This window comes from Heterocephalus glaber, unplaced genomic scaffold, assembly GCF_053883595.1.
Source record: "Heterocephalus glaber isolate CG9 unplaced genomic scaffold, H.glaber_assembly_v1.0 deba00001479, whole genome shotgun sequence".
Classification (NCBI taxonomy): Eukaryota; Metazoa; Chordata; class Mammalia; order Rodentia; family Bathyergidae; genus Heterocephalus; species Heterocephalus glaber.
In genome coordinates this window covers 2,649,012-2,674,158 of record NW_028258316.1, presented here as the reverse complement: position 1 = coordinate 2,674,158, position 25,147 = coordinate 2,649,012, and the positions used below count along the sequence as shown (strand labels likewise).

The following is a 25,147-nucleotide window of genomic DNA, read 5'->3' as shown; positions in this document are numbered from 1 at the left end:
ACTCAAGACTGCACAGGATGGCCGCGCCCACCCTGCCCCAGGGACAATGGAGCCTTTGACCGCAGCACAGGATTTCAAGAGCCTTTGATTTTGATACTAGAACCTCTCCAGACAGAGTAGAGAGAAACCCTTCTCGTAGTCTTTGCCCCTTAAGTGCTTCCTCCGTAATTTTAATACCTAATCATAGAAATGGTTCCTGGAAGCTAATAACCCAGAAGGCACTGCTCGGATGTGTGTGAAGGAGAGCAGTGTGATGGATCTCCTCACAGGCTAACCGGGCACTGGGTAGAACTCAGTCCCGGGCAGACCCACACAGGCCACCCTGCCCTCTCAGCACAGTGTGCACAGTATTGGTCATCAATTAATGTGGCCAGATGCGAACAGCCTCCTGGCTTGGACAACCAGAAGAGAGAGGTTTCGAGCTGCAGTAACTGAAACATAATTAATATCCTGGTATCACTGAGAAAATTTGCTTGAGGCCTAACTATGAGTGACCTGGGGAAAGTTTCTCCCTGTCGGGGGCTGGGAAGGTGCAGCCATCAGAACAGGAGCAAAGTGGCTGATCCTGGCCCTGTGACAGCCTGGCCACTGGCCCGGCAGCAGCCTGGATGCCCAGGGCCCTCTGGGGCCAGCATCTAGCTGCAGGGAGGGGTGGGCTGTCCCGCCTGCTGTCGCCCAGCCCCAAGTGCGCTTCCTGGTTCCTCTCCAAGTGAAAGGCCAGGGTCCTCTGTGCTCAAGGCTAAGCCCTCGCCCCTCTGCATGTCTAGTCCCGCTTTGGAAGTGGCCTTGCTGTGGCGTGGTCCCCACATCACCGAGACCCAGAATCCCACCCATCAGCGCACCTACCGGCTCCCCTGGCAGCCCTCTGGGCCCAACTTCTCCATCGTCACCCTGTGGAGGAGAGAGCGGGGGATCTTAGGGGCACACTTCGAGGCGGGACACCGAGAGACAATGCCCATCCGGCCAGCCATGCAGCAAGGCTCTGGCCGGGCTGCTGCTCCAGCACCTGCCACTTCCTAGCCCCACACCCACAGGAGGGGCCTGGGAGGCCCCACGCCAGCCAGCTGCAGGGCATGCATCCTCCGGGACACAGTGGGGCTCTGCGAAGGTCCTGGTCACCCTCGTGAGTGACAGAAACTGGGAGGCAGGGGCAGCGGGAAGAGTCAGGGGAGCCCCTGGCCAGGCCCCAGGGCCCCACAGCTTAGAAGCAGACCTCGCCCGCACAGGAACGCTTCCTTGGCTCCACAGCCCCACACCTGGGCTGCTCACCTGGGGCAGCTCGGCTCACCACGCATCACTGCTCTCTCCTGTCCTGCACACGTGTAAGCACACAGTGCTGTGTGTGCACACAGAAACACCTCCTACATGTACACACACGCACACAGCCACACAAGCGTGCACACACATGCGCCCATGCATGAAAACAGCCCATATATCCTCACATACATACAGCCAGGCACACACGTTAGTACACACGCACCCTCACACCTTCTCACAGGGCGTGTGTGTGCACATAAACACATCTGCACACATACACATGCACACACTTTCCTCCTGAATCAAGGATCCACCTAGCAGGACCCTCTTCCCCTTCCTCATCTTACAGCAGGCTGTGCTGAGGCCCAGACGGGAGAAGAAGCCCCGCAGGGCAGTGTGAAACTGGTGAGAACAGAAAAGCCACTGGAGCCCGCTCCTCTGCTCCCTGCCTGCTCCACTGCAGCCGCCTGCTCCTCTCTTTCATGTTCCAGGCATTCTTAAACCTCCCCCAAATTCCCTAACACCCAAATACATTGCGTGACGGGATATGAGGAAGCCAGGGCTTATGGGTCCACAGCTGCGCATGCTCTGCACTGTGCATCCAGCCTTGGTCTAGAGATGTGCGTGGCAGGTACTGGGGCTCAGATGCTGCAGAAGCCCCAGGTTTGGGGAGCAGCTTCCCTCCCCAGTCACCTGCCCCTCTCCGCCTCCAGGGCTGAGGATAATGACTTCCTGCGGCCCCGCCCCTCCTCCCCTGGCCCCTCACTGCCACCTGCGCAATGCACCTGATACCTCCCACCTCCCAGACACCTCTAGTGAGATCTGCGGAGATGCTAGCTCATTAAGGCTCTGCCTCTCCTTCCTGTGGGTGGGCGAGGGGCACCTGCCTCCTACAATTAGAGGGGCTCTTCCCAGGACCTGTGACAGGAGAAACCACTCCAGGCCCTCTTAGCAGGAAGGGTGGGTGCAGTGAGGTAGATGTGGTGATCTGTTCATCTCAGAAGCTCTGCAGCGCCTCCCCACGGCCAAGCACCTCAGCACCCAGACTTCCCGCTCCTTCCTCCCACCAGCCACCAATCCCAGAGCACCTGGCCTCGCCCAGGGATCTCCCGGCCCAAACTCGCAGAGCAGGCGGGCAGGTGGTCCGCAGCCAGCAGCGCATACCTACCCTTTCTCCATCCTCTCCCGGGGGTCCGGGCGGGCCAGAAGGACCAGGGTCACCCTGGAAGGCAATCAGGGCCCATGTCAGCCACGCCTGAGCTGACGTGCAGAGCCTGTCTCGAGGCCCCGCTTCCTTGCTCTCTGACTAGGACCCTACAAATTCTAAGTCCTGTGAGTGTGCAGAAGGTCAGAGCCTCACACCGGAGTCCCACCTGGCTGGCCGTGGCGGCTGCGTCACCAGACAGCGCACCCAGCAGGCACAAGGACACTTCCAGGCCACGGAGTGGAGTCTGAGCCACCTGGGCCTGAGGGCGCCGTGCGGGGTGGGCGTGCCCACCTCATACCCACAGCCCACCCTCATGCCCAGGCCTCACGCACAGCTGCCACGCGCTATGTGCTCATCAGTCCATCAACAGGACCAAGGCTGAATCGGGTCTGCCTCACAGCAGTGTGGGCAGGTCTCATGGATGCAGAAGCGCTGGTGAACCCCAACCACTACTTTTCAACATGCAATGGAATGTGGCAGGTGACTCCCACTGGCCAGATCCAAGTGTGTGCTTGTGTTGCCTACATGTGCGTGCAAGTGCCTGAGTGTGCACATGTGTACGTGCAGGTACCTGAGTGTGCCTGTGTATGCCCACGTGTGCATGCCTGTGTGTCCATGTACATGCATGTATGCCTCTGTGGCTGTGCACGCCTGTGCACACACACAAATGCCTGTTTGTCCCAAATGTGTCAAAACTGAAAAGAAGCATCAAAGAAATCTGCTTCAAAGAAAGCAGGTCAGGGAGAAAACATCTGAGGAGCCACACAGAGGTATCATAACTAGTCCCTGCCACATGGGGCAAGCACACCAGCGCAGGCAGCCAGGTACTGGCCCAGCCCTCCCTATGAGGGACAAGGACCTGAGCTGTCCCCCTTCCCAGGCCACCACTCTAATGGTGCAGTGCCCCCGGCAGCCCCCCAAAGGTAGCTGCTGGCCTCCCGGAGGTTAAGAAGGCTCTGTTGACAGAAGGGGGCTTCTAGGTGGGGCGCCACCCCCCACGCCATGACACCCACAGGGGAGCATCCTGTTGGGTCCACGGAGCTTGCTCGCTACAAGCCACAGAAGAGGAGTCCAATTCGCTTCTGCTGACTTTCCATCAACAGAGACAACGTCTTGGGGGTCAGCTCCTTGTCACCCCAGTGAGCTTTCATGAGAACCACTTTGGAATGGAGGGGACCTGACCCTGGACAAGGAACCAGGCTGCATGGAGTGACCTCTGAGAAACCCTGCCAGCCCCTTGCACCCACACTCACCCTGTGGCCCTTCTCGCCAGGCAACCCGGCCAGGCCGTCAAAGCCGCGGTCGCCCTGCAAAGACAGCAGAGAGCTGCGTCAGATGCCACCACGCAGCTGGCCACAAAGTGGCCGTCCTTCTTCACGACTCTGAGTCAGAGCCACCCTTGGCCTTGGTGACCACTGGGCGGCCCTCTCAACACTGCCCATGTCACAGCGTCTACAAACCCTGCCTTTCCCCCAAGCCCCAGTAGGGGCAGCTGCCGGCCCTGGCCTCAGGCCACAGTGTTCACAGGGACTGGCACACACAGCATTTCGGGGGCTGCTGCACTGTGAGCCCATGCGCCTCACCTCGGGGTCTCCCCAGCATAAGGAGGGCACAAGAGTGGCAGCTGCCTGCCCTCCCGCGTGCTGCACCACAGCCTGCTCCCAGGCACCCACCCTGCTCCGGGGCCAGCCCACCTGCTTTGCCTCCCACAGCCTGTCTCGTGGGTGACTCTCTTCTCCTGTCTCCCCAGGTCACCAAAGATCAAGGCACCTCATGAGCTCAGGACTCAGGGGAGCACTCCAGGGCCCAGCCATGCCAACGGGGCACAAAAAGAGGGAGTGGACGCTTGGCTTCCTTGGTGACACAGGCTGCCCGCTTGGTCTCCTCACTGGAGAAAGGAACTGTCACCTCTGCCACCTCCCTGGAGCCAGCAGGAGGGGTGGCCCGGGGATAGGGTAAAAGTCCAGGCAAGGTCCCGGTACAGGCATGGACATGGGGATCACAGTGAGGACACTGACTGGCACAGGTCTAGACCCCACGCAGCGTGAGCCTGGCACTCATCCACAGGCTGCATCTGGTTGCCCTGCAACACCTCGAGCCCAGCCGCTGCAAGCAGGTAAGAAGACACCTGGCCCCCAACCCCGGCTCGAAGGCCGCCTGAGTGCTCCAAGGCCACCATGCCCCGAGCATGTGGGCTGGCTGCATGATGGCTCTCACGGTTGGGACTCCACCCCAGCCTACTCAGCACCAGGGGACAGGAGCAAGCTGTCCCCTTAGGGAAACTGACTGTGGCTGTCACTTGCACTGGCCATCCCGAGGAAATGAGCCCAGTGAGCTGTCAGCACCCACTGCAACCACATTCATGGTCTAACTCATGTGCAGGTGCACCATCACCATGACAATGGGAATGATGACAACCTTGGTGCCAGCACCAGGAGGTACAGAGCCTACCTTGGGGCCCGTTTGTCCGGGCATGCCTCTTGCTCCGTCACTCCCAGCCCGGCCCTGGAACAGAGGAGGCATGCAGAGGTCAGTACCAGAGGCAGGTGCTTCACCACGGACCGAGCAGAGGATGGACAGCCCAGCGCCCAGGCCACAGCCCCTCATGCAGTCAGGCCGGCCAGAGGACCTGGATCCGGAGCCCTGAGGCCCCCTCACCACACGCCAAGAACAAGGTGCTGGCCTTGCCAGGGTCCCTGGCACAATGCCACCTCCCCTCTGGACGTGCTAGACCCTGCTGGAGCTGCCAGTCTCAGGCACCGCAGCCTAGTGCTCTGGGGGGCATGCTGCTGACATCACCGCAGCACCCTACCCTCCGCCCCGAGGAAGGTACACAACAGGCTGGAGGCTCAAGTGCGGGAGAGAACATCAGTTAGTCCACTTGGCCAAGGAGGAAACTGAAAGGCTGCGAAGGGCCTGGAAAGGCTGCGTCTCCCCCAGGCCACACAGGGACCGAGACCCTTGTCCCCAGTGGCCACTCCCATGGCCATGACTTCCAGCCATGGAATGGCCAAGGCCAAGCCCACCATGCCCAGCTAACTGGCTACGGGGTTGGCGGGCAGGGCCTGGAGCTCGAGTGTCCACAACAAAGGCCCCATGACCACCACAGGAAGAGGCCCCAAGGCGGCAGGGACTCAGCCAGCCCTGTCACATTCTGCCAAACCTCCGTCCCTAATGAGGAACACCGGTCATCCGAGCACCGAGGACGGAGGCCCAGCTGCACCCCTATGCTATTTCCTGTGCACTCTGATCAAACCTGCCCTGGTCAACTCGCCACCAGGCAACAACATCTGGAGAGCAGGCAGCGGTCCGGGGTTTCCCCATGTGACAGGCAATGAGGACAGCACGGAGAAGAGCAGAGAAGGAAGCACAGAAGTCCCCACAGGCCAGGAAGGGAGACAGGAAGTGAGGGGACGTGCAGGGTGAGACTCCTCCGCAGACACACAGACCAGCAGGAGCCTCTCCTACAATCCTCAAACAGCTTTCGACATCAAGGGAAACCTGCGGGTGAGGTCCTGCCCTGCAGTATGTCCAGATGCTCCTACAGCCTGCGGGACGCGCTCCTCACAGGAAACTGGCTAAGACCTGGAGGCTCCTCGGAGCACCTGGGAGCGGGCACTTGTGTGCAGAGCGTCCTTCCCACACCCTCTTCTGCAGGGTGCCTTTGGGGCACACTGACTTGCTGGGATCCCCGGGCACAGTCACCCCTGCGGTGATTTCACTCAGCAGCTTGTGGGCCTGCGAACTGCCTGCTTCATCTCCCCTTCCTAACATCCCCTCAACCTGACCAGAGCACCTTTTAGCAAGACTTAGCTGTGTCCCCAGAGGCACCCGGGAAGCCTACTGAGACCACCCTGGCTTCAGGACCTGGCCCAAGATAACCTGCTGCCTGTCCAGGGATTCCTGAGCAGGATTCCACAGGATTCCAGTGGCCCCAGGGAATCAGCCCGTGCAGCCCCCACCTGTGCCTTGAGGCGATGGGCACTGGCTGCAGGGTCTCCTGTGTTTAAGCCCCCCGGGTCAAGTGGGGCACCCCCAGGTGGCCGGGATAGCTCTTGCCACTTTGTAAATGAATACCACTTCCAGTAGCCAGGGTACCCCAGGAGAATTCCCAGCAGAGGATCCTGGGAGGAGAGGAAATTCTCTGAGCTGTAGGCCTGAGTGGGCACCTGGGCACCGATTCCAAATCAGGGCCTGGAGCCACGAGGCTGCCCCAAAAGACACAGGCCACGAGTGTGGCCTAGAAAAGGGATGGACCCCGGGACCAGGCCAGCTGTCCCCAGTCCCGGACACTCGGCACCCCCGGAGGCGGACAGGCCTGCAGACAGAAGGGGCACTGAGGGCTGCCCCACCCCATCGGCTCACGTCCCCCACGCACTCACCCGTCTTCCGGGCTTCCCTGATGGGCCGGGAGGGCCTTGCACACCTCGGGGACCCTGCCGGGAGAATCAGAGGACGGGATCAGCACACGCCCGCCCTCTTCAGAAGGAGCAAAGCCTGGTCCCCATACTCGCTGGCCCAGCCTGAGGTTCACTGTCCCAGCTGCCAACACGTGGGCATCTTGGGACAGGGCACAGACAGGCTCGCGGCCGAGGGCTGAGGACCACATGGCACAAGTCGGGTAGTTCTGCTCCCATCGCTTGCTTTCCTGAAGAGACGGCCAGAGAGGCACCGCCATTCCCAAGTCCCAAGTCCCCAAGGCCAGTGAACGGGACAGCCCAGCTGAGAGCGGGCGAGGTGCCCACGTACCTGAGGCCCCATATCGCCCGCCTCGCCCTTCAGACCTCCGCTGCCAGGAGGGCCCTGTGGAGACAGTTCGGGATTAGCGTGTGCTGCAGGGAGGGCCCTGGGGCGGGGGACAGGGCCACACACGCTGGCTCACGGTGACCCACGCACTGCTCGACCCGCCCGACTTCAGCAGAGCCAGCGGGCAGGAGGATCAGCAGGTTTCTGGGAGGCAGAACTGCAGCGACCAGGTTCTTCCTGATGTTCCAGGTGACATGAAACTGCGGTACACAGGCCAAGGCCCCTTACAGCCAGCTTGGGACAGTGTGCACCCCAGCCATGGGAGGCCAGCCCGCGTCAGCCCCAGGTGGGGAATGAGCCAGGCCCAGCGGCAGACACAGAGTCAGCGAGAGGCCGTAATGTCAAAATCCTGTTCTCAAAACCTCATGCTCTGGGAGACCCCCGCACTCCTGGGGCCCGAGGGTCCCTATCTCATGCCTCAAGGGCCCCAGGAGAGAGCCAGAGCCAAGCCAAGGCCCCAGCCGGGCAGGGCTGCATGCCCCGGGTTTGTCCCGCACCAGGGTGACCGCAACACTGACACAGGCCCTGAGACACAGGCTCAGACCCGGTCCGTGAGGCAAAGCCACAGCCCAGGCAGCCCCAGTCTTGGCCCCCGGGGATGTCTCCAGCCCCCCGGCCCAGCAGGTCCTGGTCCCTCGAAAGGGGTCAGCCCCACCCACCTGCAGTGTCCCTGTGGTAAGCAGAGGACAGCAGCCCGGAGCGTGTACTCTGCAGGGGGTGCACAGGGCTCCTACCCTCTTGCTCCCCCAGGACCCACCCCAGCAGGACGTGGGTGGGGCTGTTTTCCAGGCACTGAGACCCCCGAGAGGCCTTGAGCCAGAACCTCCCCCCGGACCCTCAGGAGGAGCCAGGGTAGCACCCAGAGGTTGTTCATCCACACCAACCACCCTGTGCCCCACAGCAGGGAGCAGCCCCACCAGGGCCGGCCGGAGACCTGCCAAGGACTCACCATGGGGCCGGGTCTCCCTGTCAAGCCCATCGGGCCCACTGGTCCCCGCAACGCCAGCTGCAGAGGAGAGGGGACACAGTGAGGAATGGCTCCACACAGGCAGGCGCTGACCAGTGAGCTGCAGCCAGGAGGGGATGGGTGGATGGGGCAGAACAGGGACAGAGACTCTGGAAGACAGGGCCAGGTGGTCCTGCAGGGGCCCACTGGCATCACTTCTCTGCAGTGAAACTAGAGCACTGAAGTGGAAGGTGCAGTCACCCCAGGCCGAGCAAGGGGGTGCATTTCCCGTGAGGGTTGAAAAATATTTTATTCCCCCTAGAAGATGCATCAATCCCTCTCCAGTGCCTGGGGGCATTTGGGGTGAGTGAGGAGCCCACGTGGCCCTGGGCTCTCTGTCCCCACCTGATCCTTGGTAGTGGCTCCCCCTGCCACCAGGCAGCTTTAACATGACTTCTGGGAGCCGCTGTCATATGCCTGTGATCCCTCTAATGCCATTTTAATTTTTGAAGATTCTTTCACAGTATAAAACCTCCTTCTAAGCCTGTCACCCCTCGGCTTTGACTGAAATACACATGGATGAAAAGGCCGGCCAGGCAGGCCCAAGTCAATAAATCCAGTCGAAGGTGACGGGCTTGTCAGGCACTGCACTGCATCACCCAGCCAATTTGTTCCGGAGCAACTACTCAATACTTACACTGAGCTGTAATTACCCACGCGCTCCAGTCATTAGCACTGCCCAAGCCGTGCTACAGCACATAAATGTCTGCCAACAAGGAATCACCTGGCAGCTTCCCTGCACACCCCACTGAGGGACAGCCCACTGCCCTGGTCACCCCCAGGCACATTTGCTCCTGGCATGGGCACTCGACAGTCTGGAGCCACATCCTCCAGAAGTGCAGACACAGGCCTGCTTCCCAGCATTCTGGGGGCCCTGAGGCAGGAGCACTGCGAGTTCAACCCAGCCTGGGCAACTTTGTGACTTGGTGGGACACTAGGTGCAGTCCCCAGCACCAGGAAAAGAAAATCGCAGTCCACTGACTGGCCAAGTCCCAGGAAGCAGGGACATCCTCATCTGCTGACCCTGCTCCTCCCCAGGACCCAGGCTCAGAGCGAGGAGTCCTAAGCCTGAGGGCTCTCTGCCCAGCCCCAGGTGCCTGAGTGAGCCACCCAGCCTGATGAGGTTTCTCTGCCCAGCCTGGCTCAGACCTAGGCATCTGCAGGCAGCGGTTCAGAGGCTCACAGCCCTCGCTGTGGACGAGGGACCCATCCCCCAGACTGCCCGTGCTCACGGGGGCCCTCCTCCAACCACACGGTGACCCGGCCATTCCAGCCTTGGGGCCGGGCTCTTCCCCGAGTCCCCCAGGCCCACACCACTCACCCTGGCCTGCTGCAGGATGGCCTGGGCCTGCGACTCCTGGGCGGAGACCATGGGGCCTTTGGCGCCCGCATCCCCACCACCTCCAAAGCGGAACTGTGGGAGGAAGCAGGGGTCACTGGGTATGACGTGGTGCCCGCCTGGACCCCAGGGCAAGGCAGGCCCACAGGCCTCTGAGGTGACACAGCGCCCCAACCCACACTCACCTTGCCTGCCCATTTCAGCCCCAGGGACACCCGAGCCCCGCCCTGCATCCCGGCAGCCCTTTCTGGCCTCCACAGTGAGAGCCCACGACCCTGGTGACTGCCAATGAACACGGCCTGGCAAGGGCACCCCGGTTCCACACTGGTCTCCCCCCATGTGACACGCACTCGGGGGCTGAGGAGAGAGGTTCTGTATCCAGGGACCCAGGAAAAGAGCCTACAGGAAGAGGCATCCCTGCCATCTCTTCCCACACCGACGACTAGCCGGCCCCAGCCTCGCCCTGCACCACCTCAGCCTCTGGCCCCTTCCCTCTCCTGGTACAGAAACTGCTCCGGGCAGTGGCTGGCCCAGTGGGTGACACAGTGTCCAAGGAGATAAGGAGACTTGCTCCCAGAAACACAACCTGTCCTCACATTCAGGCCTCTGCCCAGCCCCGGACGTGCACACTCACCGGCAGCATCAGCATGGTTCCCGGGGGGCCGGGCAGGCCATCGGCCCCAGGAAGGCCGGGCCGACCAGGGGGACCCTGGGGACAGAGAGAAGTCAGCAGTCAGAGCAGGACAGGGACCGAGCCAGGCTGCAGTGAGGAGGAAGCACCGAGGAACAGCCCAACCGGAAACAGAAAGGACCACACAAGGCCCCAGGTCAGGATGTCCTGAAAGCCCAGCCCACGGAAGGGCAAGGCGAGGCAAGGCTGTGTGCCAAGTCAGGGGAGTGATAGGAAGGAGGGATGAGCAGGCAGATCACAGAGCTCACAGAGGGGCGCGGGGCTCCTGTCACCAGGCGTGCCTGTCCACGGCTCCACACCGAACGGGAACACAAGCTCCAGGCTCCGGGCCCAGTGCTCATCCTTGGTCTGGCCCAGCTGTGCGCATGGCCGCCGGGACAGGAGACAGAAAGGGTGCACCCTCTCGCTTAGGTGGGCATCGGGACAGGAAGCCCTCCCAGCAACTTCGAGTGCCCATGTGTTCAGGGAAGGCCAGGGCTCTCCCCAGACCATCAACCTGGTCTCTATGCCAGGGCCAGGACGCCAGGCTCTGAGGGTTTCCAGCCTCAGGATGACGGGAACCCAGAGTGACTGAGCTGCTGCACTTCACACGAGTCCAATCACACAGCTTGTCATCAGGCCGGGTGCTGGCTCAAGGGGGATGAGGCCACTCTGCACCTCAATGCCTCTGAACCCCTCCCCAGGACCACACCCAGTGTAACGCGCAGGTGTTGGTGTCAGGGCTACACAGGGTCCTGTGTGCGGCACGCTCCAGCGGGGAAAGGAAAACTCCAAGCCTTCCGGATCTAGCAAGTGGCGGGTAGAACCACCTGGGCCTGACACCAAGTCTTGGCTGCTTTCCTACATCAGATGTTTTGGCTGCATGAGTTACCCGAGCTCTTGTGAGATGTATGGGAGCTACACAGACTTCCAGAGTGAGCAGAGATCCGCCCCTTCCTCCTGCAGGAGTCTCCAGTGCTACCATCCGTGGGAGAGGAGAGAAAGAGGCAGAAACAGACCAGCATGCATGTCTGACACACCCGCCGTGGGCTGGAGAGGCATCCTCCTCCTCTGCCGGGGGGGCTGTCCGAACATCACCTCCTTCCCAGCCAACCATCCTTACGGTCCCAGGCACAGGCCGCAGCCTTCGCGTGACCCGTCCTCGACTGGGGACAAATGCTGCCGTGACGAATGCTCGGCAGACATCTGCTAGGCAGGTCCTTAGGGACAGAGCCGCTGGCCCAAGGCTGGATTTCTCTGCTAACGGGTGCTGCCAAAAGGCCCTTGGCTGCCATTTTGGAAAAAAATTCTCAGAAACCAAAAAAGAAAAAAATAAATAAAAAGATCCAGGGCTTGGAGGCTGGCTCTGGGTGGTAGGGCACTTGCCTAGCACATGCAAGGCTCTGGATGGCACCCCCAGCACTGCATGCACACTCGCACACATGCACACGTTCACACTCACACAGAGCATGTTTTGTAGGCCAGGGTTTCCCTGGGAAACTGAACGCTCACAGCTGCATGGGAACTGATCACACGCCAAACTCCCCTCTAAAACTTGAGGTTCCTATCTCCCAGGAAAGAGACGCTGCCTGTGCAGAATGTGTTTGCATGCATGCGCGTGTGAATGTGTCTGCATGCACGCATGTGCGTGTGTGTACACATGGGCTTGTATGTCCTGCATGCCTGGTGTATTATGTGCTCCGGTGTGCACACGCTCTCTGGTTTGCACACATGGCGCTGGCCGCCAGGGAGCACGCTGAGGGTGCCCTCGCCCACCCTGTCCATTTCCAGACACCCGGCTGCCCACGCTCCCCTCCCTGCCCCTCACAAGCCACAGGGGAGAAGGCCAACTTCAGCACTGCACCAGCGGTTTCGCTTCGGGAGGGACATTTCCTCCCATCCACAGCCAGAAGACTCCAGGGACTGGGAGCTGGTGCAGGGGAGCCTCGAGGACAAGGGCGGGTGAAAGCCCACAGCCTGGATGGCCATGTGGGAACAAGGAGCCTACCTGTGGCTTGTTGGTCATTTCTACCCCTAACCCCACGAGCACCCCAAAAGTCCCACAGTGGGGTCTGGCAGCACAAATGTCCCCAGACCCGGACTTGTGGTTTTTGCCAATCGGTCCCTTACAAATCTCTGCAGGTATTCTCACTCCACCTCTCTCTCTGAGACCCGCCTTTCTTTGCTATACCAAGTTACACACTCCATCGGGTCCACTTCCTGTTCCATACATGGTGGGAAGCCCACTTCCCACTGGCCTTCTGAAAGGGCATGCAGTGCTGGACATGAGCCTACCAGTGGCCTCAGGAGACAAAGCTGTGCCGGTGAATGTGATGGGAAATGGCCAGGAGTCCTGGAGACCAGGCTGCTGGGACGGTGGCACGTGAGTCCTGCAGCCCTCCTCGCTGCAGGCAACATACTGGAATTACCCGGACTGTGTGTGCATGTGTGTGCTGTTTGTGCATACACATGCATGTGTGTTTGTATGTGAGCACAGGTGCACACATTCATTTGTGTGTGGCAGTGTATGTGCATGCACATGTGAGGTGTGTGCGTGTATATATGTATATTGGTGTGCATGTACGTGCACGGGTATAAGTGTGTCCATGTGTGCATATGAGCTTGTATGAGGGTCTGCTCGTGCATGTGTATGTGAGTGTCCTTGTGTGTGCATGTGAGCTTACGTGTCAGCCTCTGGCACACTCTGTGACACCCTGACCATGTCTGAGTTCAGAGACTGTGCTTCGGGCAGGGGAAGCTGCTCCACACCCCAGAGGGATGGGCACTGCCACTGTCCACTCACTGGGAAAGGGTGTGCGTGCCTCTGTAAGATGCACAGCCTCAAAAATGTGAGACCCGTCAGTCCAGGGTACCCTATAAAGTCAGGAACCCGGGGGACGCTCTGCCGAGGGGCACAACAGCCAGCCTGGAGGAAGAGGTGCTGGGCAAGATGACTGCCACCAGCCCAGGGAATTCGAGGCTCCCTATGCTTTTTCTCCTGTGCCTCAGCATCAGGTGGGGGCCTCCCAATCTATGCACAAGAGATCTGGGTCACCCCAGCTCCGGCTGCACCCCACCCCTGCACAGCACCTGCTCCTCTGCCAAAGAGGGAGGCAGGTGGCGATGGCCCACTCCATCTCAACCCAGTCACACAGGGCCGGAGGACATGTGAGCTGAGGGCAGGTCTGAGAGTGCAGCCCAGCAGACACGGAGGGCTGGGGCTGCGGTGGGCGGGCCAGGACAGAGTGAACCTGCCGAAGCGATATCAGCCAGCGCACTGTGTGGCCGCTCACAGCCACCACCCACGGCTGCCCAGGGTGCCCACCCGGTGCAAGGAAGGGGCTGTGAGGAAGGGCACAGATAGAGCCTGTCTTAAGGAACCCACTTCTTAGAGGAAGAAAAGGGCCCAACAAGCCATGGCCGGATGGCCAGATTTCCTTAGCAGAGGCCCTGGGGAGAAGGCACACTGGTAGGGCTGGAGCAGCGGGCAGATGGCAGGGTGTGGAGCCTCCCAGGCAGCCAGGCAGACGAGAGCAGGCGGAGGGGGAGGGAGGAGGGGGCGGCGCAGTGGCCCGCATTCCCACCGCCTGCCTCAAAGCAGAGCGCAAACTTCCTGTCTGAAGGTGGCATTAAGCCCGTCCCCACACCAGGCCGGGGCCAGCAGCTTCGAGCACCAAGACCAACCTGGCCCTGAGTGTGCAAGGGCAGAGCTTACCTCCTGCTGGCCTCCCAGTCACTGCCCCCAGCTGGCATCCCCAAGGCCCTGCCCTTTGTCTAGTTGCGTGTCCACCTGTGCTGTCTGCGTGACGGTGGTACACGAGCTCCTGGCCAGTCTCTTCTTTGCACTTCACTTCTCACACAGAATTGAGCACACTCCTGCCTTTGCTCCTGTTGATCTGCTGTTTGTCCTCTGAACTCGTAGGCCTGGGACACTGAACCTTATGGGCTACAGGGGAACTTTCTCTGCCACAACACAGGGATTCTGAGCCACACACACACACACACACACACACACACACACACACACACACAGCTCCATGGCCAGAGCTCCCTCAAGGTAACAGACACCCACCAAGACCTGGTACTGAGAGGATGCAGAGCTGTGGGCACAGGTGACTTTCTGAACCAGGCCTGCCTGAGCACGGAGCCACACTGGGCCCTGGGATCAGCGCCCTCCACCCAGAAGCGTCCCGGAGGCAGCTCCAAGGACTGCAGACTCTGGAGGTGCTGGCTTCTCTGCCCTCCCAAGCCCTGTCCCCATGCTCCCGGGGACCTGAGCTGGATCTAAGGGGGATGAGGGGCTGGGACCCACGGCACTCCACTGTCGGAGACTGGGTCCCCCCACAGAGCCCCGGGCCAGGCTGCCCAGCTCTCACTCAAAAGCAGGGGGTGAGTGGAAAAAGGCAACCCCGCTCACAGCCAGGTAGGCCTGCAGAGCCCAGCTGGCACCCATGGGGGCACTTAGGGGAGGCCTGTCTATGTGACAAGCAGGTGGAGAGACAGACACTTGGAGCAACACTGAGGCTGACAAGGGACATCAGTCCCTACTGCCCTCCCCTACCGCTGAAGGAGAAATGTCTCCTGATGTCACTGCTTTGGCTTCTAGCTAGTTGCCCCCCGCCCCAAAACCTCATGTGCTCATAGGCGGGGCTTTGGGGAGTGACTGGATCAGGGTGTGTGGCACTGGATTGGTCCACTGATTAGTTTAGCATAGTTCTGGGTGTGGATGGCAGACTTACTAAAAAGAAAGACCCACCCTGGGTGTGGGTGGCACCAACCAACAGGCTTATATCCTGGATGGAATGAAGAAGGGAAAGAAGAAGGAAGGCTTGCTGCCTCCTGCCTGCCCTTCCATGGGCTGTTTCTCCTCTGCGATGCCCCTCTGCTGGGCCACCCTGCCTTGGACCCAGCTGACTATGGACTGAAACCTCCACAAACCATGAGCTAAGTAAATCTTTCCTCCTTTAATTTGTAGGTGTCGGGTATTTTGTCCCAGCAATGAGAAAAGAAACTAAGACTGGCATACTCATGGGGCTCTGGGGACAGGACTTGGCCACTTCTCTGTCTTGGTTGGATATGTGGGGATGGGGTTGCTGAGGGGGCTGGGTGGGTGCAGGCCCCACTGTGAATGTCCTGCTCGCCCAGGGCTGGTGAGGACTGTGGCAGCAGAGCCAGGGAAGCCGGGGGAAGCTGGGGGAAGCCTCAGAGGTTGGCAAGGCACTGCCTCCTGCTGTGTCCTTTCCCAGAGGGAGAGCCCACCGCCCGGAACCCCAGTCCCCGACCACGAGGAACAGCGTGTGGGGAAGCTCACGTCGCCTTCCCACGCGGCCGGACCAGCCATCAGCCCACCACCCACATACCCAACAGGTCCTCACTGCCCCAGACAGAGTGCCAGGTACTGCGGACAAACACCTGCCATCTCCCCCCACCACCGTGTTCCCCTCTGGGCTCTTAGTCCTGCAGTCGCACAGTGGTCATTAACCAGCAGCAAAAACCGAAAAGTGAAGGAAAAGGAAAGCAGATGAGCCAGAGAACCCAGAGGCGGCAGGGCTCCAACGCGCCACCAGGTGTCAGGGGGACCTGGAGCAGCCTCGCCCAGGCTCCGCTGGGTCGGGGCAGGAGGGGCCAGGACAGGGAACACGGAAACAGTCCCAGGGCACACAGCCCACCCTCTTACCCTCTCTCCAGGGTCGCCCACTTGGCCAGTGGGACCCGTAGTTCCTGGAGGTCCTGGAAGACCCTGGAATTAAAACGAATCAAGACAGGATTACAGAGATGCCCACAGGTGCAGCTAAGCAGGGGAAGGGCAAAGGCGGGCAGGGGACATGCTGGACCAGACGGCAACCCCTTCCCCTTCCCACCAGGTGGTTCGGTGGTGCCCCCCAGGACCTCCCCTGACACTCACAGCAGGTCCTTCCGGGCCAGGTGGCCCCTCGATGAGCATCCCCTGTGGAGACAGACAGCTCTGAGAACACAGGACCCAGGGCCCGGGCCCCAGACAATAGGAAAAGAGGGAAAAGAGCAATCGAGGCCGCCGAGGGAAACCGAGGCTCTGGACTCTATTGGAGGGTGCATGGCGCCCACAAGCCTGGCTTGCTTCTGAACACAGAAAGGACTCGCCCAGGCTGGGGAGGGGCCACTCCAGTGACCAGTGGGAACCCCCAGCCTCCCCCACCCGGCCCCCAGGGTTCCCCTTGCTGGGAAGGCGTGCACTGTTTACACAGATGTGTGCAAGGAAGCACCGGAGCGTTGGTCCAGGGCCCCTAATCCCAGCTTCCGGCTCCCCGCCTGGCCGAGCAGCGGGCAGCCTCAGTCACTGAGCAGGGATTAAGTGGGACAACACTGGCCACGGCTGCCTTCCCGGACACACACACTGTGTTCTGGGGAGCCAGGGCCAGGCCGGCTGGGACCTCACGGGAGGTCAAGCCTAGACCATTCCAGGTCAGTGTGGAAAGGAAGCAGGAACGGAGGGACAGGAAGGCGAGCCCGGTGGAGGGAAGCCCCGTGCCCCTGCAGCCCTGGGCTGTACCCCGCCCACCCTGCCACTGATCCCCAAGTCCACTGGGGAGGCACCATAGGGGGAGGCCCATGCTAGCTGCTGATGGGGCACTGGGTATCGGCAATTGGACTTTAGTTCTTCTTCCACCAACACACGGCAAAGAGAAATGAGCGTGTGAGATGGAACTGTTGCTAATTTGCTTGTCTACAGTAACTGCTTCACGGTGTATGTGTACATCAAGATAAGAACAAAATATAACGTTATCTTGTCACCTTATAGATGCACACTTTAAAAACACTGAGAAAATAAAAATCTCAGACTTTGCTGGACTCAAAGCAACTCTTACTTGAGGTAAACACCCTACATACAAATTAAAAACAATAAACAGCAAAGGTGGAGTGGAGGTCTGGAGGCTCATGGATGCTCTCAGGGGAAGAAGCCCTTGCTGGGGACTTCCTGCTCCCCATGGGTCAATCTGACCTCTTTCTGTGAAGCGGATTCTCATCCTTTTGTGGAGTCTCTGGTCTTGGTAACAAGTCAGAGGGGGCTGGGAAGGACAGTGAGACAGCAGCCCTGTCCCTCATCCATGGCTCTGGGGGCAGAATTTGCAGTGGACTGCATCTCCCACGAGATCACAGGAGAGGGGACATCAGCCACCCTGCCTGGAGCAGGCTCCCGGGACCAGGCCATCTGCTATGTGCAGCTCAGACTCTGAGCACATCTGGCGACACTCCGGTTGAGAGATTCCAGCTGGTCACATGATCTCCCAGGCGGACTGGCCAAAGACCGGATGGACGCTCCAAAGGGGCTGGGAGCTGGGAGGAGGCGGACGCCGGGGAGGGGAGGGGTCCTTCCCTAGCTGCCTCCACATGGCCTCTGACCCCAGCGAGGACAAGATGGATGCTCAAGAGCACTTGTGCTGGCCCAGGCTGCCCCCACTTCCTGGTGTGCTGTGCTCGGGCCCACACTGGCCGCTCCACACCCTCCTCACTCTCAGAGCCGGGAGCCCACGTCCACATTCAGTCAGCTCCCACAAGGCTTCTCCAAAGTGCCAGCCTGGCCCCGCTCTGACTCCCAGAAGGAGGGGACCAAACCGAGGACCCCACAGAGCCTCGGCACCTGTTATTTCCTAGGATCCCACTTTCTTCCCCGGCAAGACACCACTTTCCCCAAAGCAAGGAGGATGTCGTGAAAGGAGCCCCAAGCCAGCCTCTAGTCTGCCACCATGTGGTGGGCGGTGCTGCAGAAAGGCCCAGCGCCCAAGGGAGACAAGCAGGGCTGGAGCAGAGAGGCCACTCTGCTGCGGACATTTCCAGGCAGGCCCTGGACACGTGCCCCGCTGCCATGCTCCCGGGGACTGAGTCCACCCTGCCCAGGGTCGCCCTTCCCTGCGTGTGGACTTGGGGCTGAGGGTCACCACGGGGCCGGACAAGAGACCCCTGGAGGTGGCCGTAGCCTTGAACCTCCACAGCCCTGTCCCACACGCCCTGGCTCTCGGCCCACAGAGAGCTCTGGAAAGGGGCCCCTGGTCATAGAGGGTGCAGATTCAGTACTCACAGCCCACAGGGACAGGTCCCAGCCCTGTCAAGGACCACGGCAGGGGCTCCCCCAGTCCTGTCCCAGAATTCCACACAGAGGACAGGTCCAGCCTGCCCTGGCCACAGGCTTCCCACAGCTCACAAGGAGACAAGGGCTTGGGCACACCATCCACCCAGGTTCCTAAGAACTTTCCCCTCTGGCAGGAGGGCGAGGCCACTGCCATTGCTTCTCCATCCCCAGCTCTGAAGCTACGAGGTGGACCCCGGAGCTCCCAACCGCCCCACAGAACCAGTGAGAAGGGCGGCCCAGCCCGGGGCAACAGACTCGCAGATGCTCCTGTGAGCTTCCCCGTGAGCTTCCATGGCTGAGCTTCCGTGGCCTTTCCCAGCATCCCACTGCCTGACACTGTGGCATCTAAGGGTATTGATCCATGCAGCTCAACCACGCTCCACACCACCCCCCAGGCGGCCCTCCAGAGCCTTGCTGATAAGCAGGGTGAGGGTCCACAAGGCTGCAGCTTGGCATGGCCCCCAGATCCAGCCACACCCGCCATGACCCACCGCATGTCCCCAGCAGCGAACATGACAAGACCTAGCCAGAGACTGGACAGGAACGCATCCTTACTGGCTCAATGATGGCCGGCTCTCCCTTCTGACCTTTCTCACCCCGGGGTCCTCCGATCTGAGGTGGGAAAAGCAGAGAAAGTCCAGGTTACACCGCGTCGGCCCATCCCAGCCCATCAGGGGTGCTCCTCCCTGTGGGACACCTCCCCCAGGCCTTGAAGAACCAAGCTAGAGGCGACCCTGAGGTCAGACTGAGGCCAGAGGGCATGCGAGCCTCAGGGACATCACCACCCATGCACAAGTTGCTCAGGGTCACTGCCTCGGCACCTGAAAGTGCTTTAAAGACCACAGCCATGGAGTCAGCTGGTGCCACTTCCGGGGCTCCTGGGCTGCCCCCGCCCTGGCCACCCTGCCCAGCCTGCCCAAATCAGAGCCTGAGCCTCTCACCCCTTCGTAGATGGTGTCCTGGTTCGCAGGCATGCCTGGCCCAATCTCCGATGGGGAGCCATTGGAGTCAGGATCAAAGTAAGGGTCGTAGTAGTTCTCATCCAGGTTCTTGAGGGTTTCCTCTGCGAACCCGCCCTCCAGGTCATCCTTCCCTTCCCCTGGAGACAGAGCTGGCTGCAGAGAGACAGAGGGAGTGGCAGGGCCACCCAGGCAGAGGCCACCTCTCTGCCGCTGTGGGCACCAGACACCCTCCCCAGACCTGAAGGCCAGCCACCTCGCACCCACAAGGCAGCCTGTCGGGAAGGGGCCCTCGGCCACCGGAAGCCCCTCTATGCCTCCTCCCAGTCCTCTGGGAACCCCCCGAAGTGTGGTGCCAAGCGAGCAGACCCAGACGTGGCCTCACAGCTGTGCCCTCTCCGGGGAGGTCTGCATCAGGTGGCGCTCAGCCTGGGGCCAGGGTCTCGGGCCAGGGTTTGAACCCTGGGACTGCAGGTCCGCTCTGGCAGTCAAGGAGTGGGCCCCACACAGGGCTGTGATGAGTGTCTGCTCTGAGCCCCACCGGGTGAGGCTCCTCTCTTAGCTGAAAACCACAGTGCCCCTGGGAGGCAGCTTTCCCGGTGCCACACGGCCTAGGGGACCCCAAGCTCCAAAGGTCACAGGCCGGGATTTCAAGCCAGTCTGCCCAGGGTCCTCACTGGTGCTGCCCAGCCTCCCAAGTACCTGCCCTTGTCGGGTCCCACACCCCAGCACAGGTGGGGACCCTGCAAGCAGGCACCGCCTCATCTGTCCCCGCCTGATCCCTGGGCCTCCAGGGCCAGGTCATTCTGCCCACTTGCAGGTGACAAATTTGCCACACTGAGAGCCACTCAGCAAGGGAGGGCTCCCGAAGCAGGCCCAGCCATGGCACTTCCAGGGCACTGAAAAGAGCCCCCCACAAAGGCCCAAGAGCTGCGGTGCGGTGGCCACCCAAGGACACACCAGGTAAGAGGCAGGGCCAGGAGGGGAGCTCGGGGTCCTGACTCCCTGCCATGGCCTTGTCCCCCGGGCTAAGCCATGTAGAAAGGAAGGCAATTACGTTGGAAACGTTGGAGGCCACCGTGGTGCTGGTGGGGACTTCGGGCCCCGAGTTGGGGTCAGTGGGCTGCTCAGGGTTCTCAAGGCCCTCGCCGTAACTGAGGTCCTCGTACGGGGAGGGTGTGTAGTAGTCGTCGATGGGCACGTACTCGTAGTCCCCGATGCCTGGGTCCTCCTCCCCGCCAGCCTGCTCACTGGTCTCGGGCACCAAATCAGGCACCGTAGGGGCTGCCGTGGGGGGCGGGGTCAGCTCCTAGAAGCCGAGGGTGGAGAGGCAGAGTCAGGGCACCCCACCCAGGATGCCCCACGTGCTCCAGCCTGAAGGTCTCTGCACACAGGGTGGGTGCCACAGCCCGGGCAGGCATCCAGCAGAGGCCTGTGGACTCGGGGTGCAGGGGCCCCTTGGTCCCTGGGGAGGAAGGCAGCCTGGGGCAGACTGAGAACCAGCAGGTCACACCTGGGAGACGGAAGCCAGTTACGGAAGTCACAGAGCAGCAGAACATCCGGACCATGAGAGCAACACAGGGCCAGGTCGTGCCACCCTGGACTCCCCACACTCATCCACATGCTCACACGCCTGGGGCCGGATGAGAATGTAAACACCGCCAAGTACACACACAGACACACACCACGCACACCACACACACACCCCCAGCGCCTGCGCACTCCTGTGCACGGCTGACACAGCCCTCACGGGTCTCACTGCGGCCTCGTGTCCAGGTAAAGAGGTGGCCATGCAGATGGGGATCTGCACGAGCCTCACACGGCACTGTGACCCAGAGGACGAGACCCAAGCTCGCTCACCGTGGCGTCTGCCCAAGGCCACGCGGCAGGTGGATGCAGAGGGGCCCAGTGGCTGGCCACACCCGTCTCCAGATGTCCCTTCCGCAGTGGCTAAGCCTCGGCCCCGCAAGCACAAGGTATGGTCGGTCCTGCCCCTGCCAACCGCTGTCTCAGCCTCCCTGGCCCTCGTCCTGCCCTGCTCCCGGCCCCGTCCCAGCCCCAGCTCCGCCTGGACCTCAGGAATCTCCGTGGTTTCTCTCGCAGCTTCCACCGGCGTTTTGGTCGGGGCAGGCTCCTTCCCCATGTCGTCCGAGTCCTCATAGTAGGGGTACTCGTAGTAATAGGTCTCACCATCGCCCTCTCCATCTGGGTACTAAAAGCAAGCAGGGCCCGTGAGGCTGGGGGACACATGGGGACCCCAGCCCGCCAAGCCCGCACCCCTCAGCTCGAGGCCCCTGCCTGCACCGCCCCGGGGGCCCTGGGTCTGGTTCTTCCCCTGCAGCACCGTGCGAAGCTGGGCTGAAGGACCTCCAGCCCTGGGGCAGAAGCCAGAGAAAGCCAGACCCTAAAAGGTGGTCACTTCTGAGCCTGTAGGGCCCAGGGCAGGACATGACCTGGCAAGCCCCCAGCCTTCCACCCAAACCCCGAATCCCCTTCCCGGCACGGACGTGTGTGTCCCCTTGAGACCTGGGCCTGGCCTGGCCAGCAGGGGCTCCATCCAGCCCCGCTCCTGGGACTCACGGGGCTCATGGGCACAGCCAGGGCCACAGGACACAGCTTCGTGAAAGCCACCCGCCCACTCTGAGCGGTGAAGAGAAAGGGAGGACTACAGAGCAGGCTGCAGTACGACTTAAAGAGCCGAGAGTCAGCTGGACGGGGTGGGGACTCACTTGGGGCCCCCAGAGAGAAGGCGGATCAAGTACACAAGGTGGCACCGGGGCCCAGAGACAGTGGGGGAGGAGGAAGGGGGACCAGGGCTGCAGCAAGAGACACTCGGGCCAAGCCTGTCCTTCAGTGCCCAGTCCTAAGTGGCAACCATCTGTAAGCTTCAGACACCCGGCCAGCAGCAGAGGCCCCAAGGGCCCTGTGGTGGCTCTGCTCACAAAGCCCCACTGAGGCCATAGCCCGGGGGCAGCCAGGGTACCCGGCAGAGCTGTCTACGGACTTGCTTGGCACGTTATGGGGCAGGGTCACCAGTATTCCCTGGGTGGGTCCGCCACTCTAGGGAGCACGATTTGGTAAAGCAAGGCACGTATCCCAGCTTCTCTCCAGAATCCATTCACTTCCTCGCCCCATGGGTTCACGAAAAATGGGACCCCCAGCTGTTCTTCCACAAGCATCCTTCCCACCTGAGCCCCGTCCCAAGGGCATGCCCCCCACGTTGAACCCGGCCAGAGCTGACTCACGTATTCATCTAGGTTGGGGTCCTGCGACTGCGGAGTGTCGGGGGCCGCGGTGTCACAGTCGGGACTGTAGTGCTCACAGTAATCATAAGCTGCCCGGTGGTCTGAGACGAAGAGCAACTGCTGGATGTCACCCTGGAGAGGCACAAAAGCTGATGAGCAAACAGCACCAGGTGCTCACATGGGGCCTGAGAGGCCCAGCCTTGGGGCAGAGAGCAGCTCAGGCCACATCTCAAGAAGAGCGCATCTTCAGGACCAAGGCTCCTCCCATCTGTTCACCCACCCACCCATCCACCCATCTATCCATCCCTCTACCCACCACCCAGCCAGCCAGCCATTCCTCTGTTCACCGACTAATCCATCCGTCTATCCCTCTGCCCACCCACCACCCACCTATCCACCCACACATTCAACCATGCATCCACCCACCCATCCATCCATCCACTGTCCATCCACCTATCCATCCATCCATCCATCCACTACCCACCTACCTAATCATCCATCTATTCATCTATCTATCCAACCAATTACCCACCCATCAACCCATCCATCCACCCACCGATCCATCCATCCTTCCACCCATCCATCCATCCACTCACCCACCCACCTACCCACCCATCCATCCGTCCATCCATCCACTCACCCACCCACTCATCCATCATCTAGCACTTGTTGAACACCTCCTATCAGGAGGACAGGACACAACTAGACAGTATGAGGGAGGATGTGGACACTGACAGGTTCTAGGTCATGGTTGGATGCATGGGTAGTGGGTGAATAGGTGGAAAAATGAATGGATGGGTGGGTAAGTGGATAGGTGGGTGCATGAGTGGATGATAGAAGGATAACTGGATGGATGGATAGATGGATGGATGCTGTTATGGGTTTGTATCTAGATGTCCCCCAAAGCCTCGGGCAGTCATAGGTGAGGATTTAGGGAGGTGGTCGGATCTAGGGTGTGTGATGCTGGGATTAAGGGTGCCTCACTCTGGGTGTGAATACTACCCACCCTAAGGGCGGGTAACCTGGATAGAATATAAGGGACAGAAAGAAGGCTACTGCCACTGCTGCTGCTGCCTGCCTGCTTGCCCTGCAATGGACTGTTTCTCCTCTGTGATGACCCTCTGCCATGCCACCTGCCTTGGAGCCAGCTGACGATGGACTGAAACCTCTACAAACTGTGAGCTGAATAAACCTCTCCTCCTTTAACTTGTGGGTGTCAGGTATTTTGTCTCCGTAACAGAAAAGTAACCAAGACAGAGGGGTAGACAGAGGGCACAGTACCTGTCTGCCTGCGTGACTGTCACGTCAGGTGGACAGATGAGGAGATGGGCTCAGACGTGAGAGCCCTGGCCAGTGGCAGCGCCTCAGAGCAGTGCCGAGTGCTCCTGTTGGCCAGCAAGCTCATCACTGCCCTTCTGGCCCCACATCTCAGAATGGAAAACTCCTCCAGGCCACAGGAAGCTGAGACTGAATGATGTTCTTCCCTCCGGGAAGCAGCTGAGCAGGGCAGGGAGCCTCCCGGTTAGCAAGGTACCCACTGCCTCATCTCAGACTCAGGGAGCTGCGGCCCCCAGTGTCAGCCCACATCACAGACTACACTGCCCCCCACCCCTGGCCACTGTCTCCACAGCAGAAGGGCAGCAGAGCAGGAGAAGCAGGTGTGGGGGCACCCATGGGAGCAGAGCTCACTCCGGACCCAGGCAGGGGCATCTGCCAGCTGGGGTGCAGGGGCTAGGGCAGAGGTTCCTTTCCTTGCTCCAAACAGGCCCAGGCCACACCACGAGGGCTGTGGGGGACAGGGGACAGAGAGTGACTGCAGAAAGTGGCCTGCATCTGAAACTCTCTGGCAGACAAGAGCTGTAGGACAAGAACAGTGAATCAAAACTACACACTTTCATTAAGCAACATGACTTCTAGTTCAAATTTCATCCAATTCAAATAAAATATCTTCTCTCCCAACTGGCAGTTTGGCATCTAAATATATGTTCTCCAGCACACTGGGAGGAAGAGAAGCCAGGGGGTGGCTGCCAACACTGGGGCTCCCCACATCTGGCAGCCAGTGGCCCTAGTCTGTTAAAGGCTCTGCCTCTGGGGCACCCCAAGCTCCCCGGGCCAGTGTCTGCACCCTCATACCCCACCACAGTGGCGCACCCCAAAGTCCTGTGTGCAGGCAGGGGGCCAGACACCCGACAACGACAGTCCCACGGCCGGCCACAAACCCACGCATTGGCACAGAGGCCCACATTCCCACGTCCCACCCAGCCCTGGAAGCCCCAGACCCAGCCTCAGGCAGCCCTGCTCCCAGCCTGAGCGTGGACATGCAGTCGGCCAGCCCAGCCCAGGCTGGATGCTTCCTTCCCAGCACCACCCTCCTGCAAATGTCTGCCCTGGTCTAAAGCCGCCACCCGCCCGGTTGCACCAAATCCTCCAGTGCATTTCCTCACCAGGAAATGAACCTGTCTGCCCCACGGGCACATCTGTCAGGGCATGGAGCAGGGGAAACTGAGGCACAGGTGCTAAGGTTGGTGCTGAGTCCTGCAGGAGCTGGGCC

The 25,147-nt window shown here is 60.8% G+C and overlaps 1 protein-coding gene across 2 annotated transcripts in view; it reads right to left on the bottom strand.

Moving 5' to 3' along the window:
* Col5a1 (collagen type V alpha 1 chain) overlaps window positions 1-25,147 on the bottom strand; it is a 120,229-nt gene that overhangs the window by 52,934 nt on the left and 42,148 nt on the right. For both annotated transcript variants that reach the window (XM_004849000.4, XM_021261779.2), the window contains exons 5-20: window positions 22,597-22,728; window positions 21,426-21,563; window positions 20,409-20,660; window positions 19,334-19,507; window positions 18,948-19,004; window positions 16,191-16,232; window positions 15,963-16,025; window positions 10,250-10,324; window positions 9,598-9,690; window positions 8,220-8,276; window positions 7,214-7,267; window positions 6,847-6,900; window positions 4,916-4,969; window positions 3,718-3,771; window positions 2,426-2,479; window positions 847-891 (exon numbers count right to left, since the gene is read on the bottom strand). In XM_004849000.4, coding sequence (XP_004849057.2) covers window positions 847-891; window positions 2,426-2,479; window positions 3,718-3,771; window positions 4,916-4,969; window positions 6,847-6,900; window positions 7,214-7,267; window positions 8,220-8,276; window positions 9,598-9,690; window positions 10,250-10,324; window positions 15,963-16,025; window positions 16,191-16,232; window positions 18,948-19,004; window positions 19,334-19,507; window positions 20,409-20,660; window positions 21,426-21,563; window positions 22,597-22,728 — 1,398 coding nt within the window. The remainder of the gene's footprint in view (window positions 1-846; window positions 892-2,425; window positions 2,480-3,717; window positions 3,772-4,915; window positions 4,970-6,846; window positions 6,901-7,213; window positions 7,268-8,219; window positions 8,277-9,597; window positions 9,691-10,249; window positions 10,325-15,962; window positions 16,026-16,190; window positions 16,233-18,947; window positions 19,005-19,333; window positions 19,508-20,408; window positions 20,661-21,425; window positions 21,564-22,596; window positions 22,729-25,147) is intronic.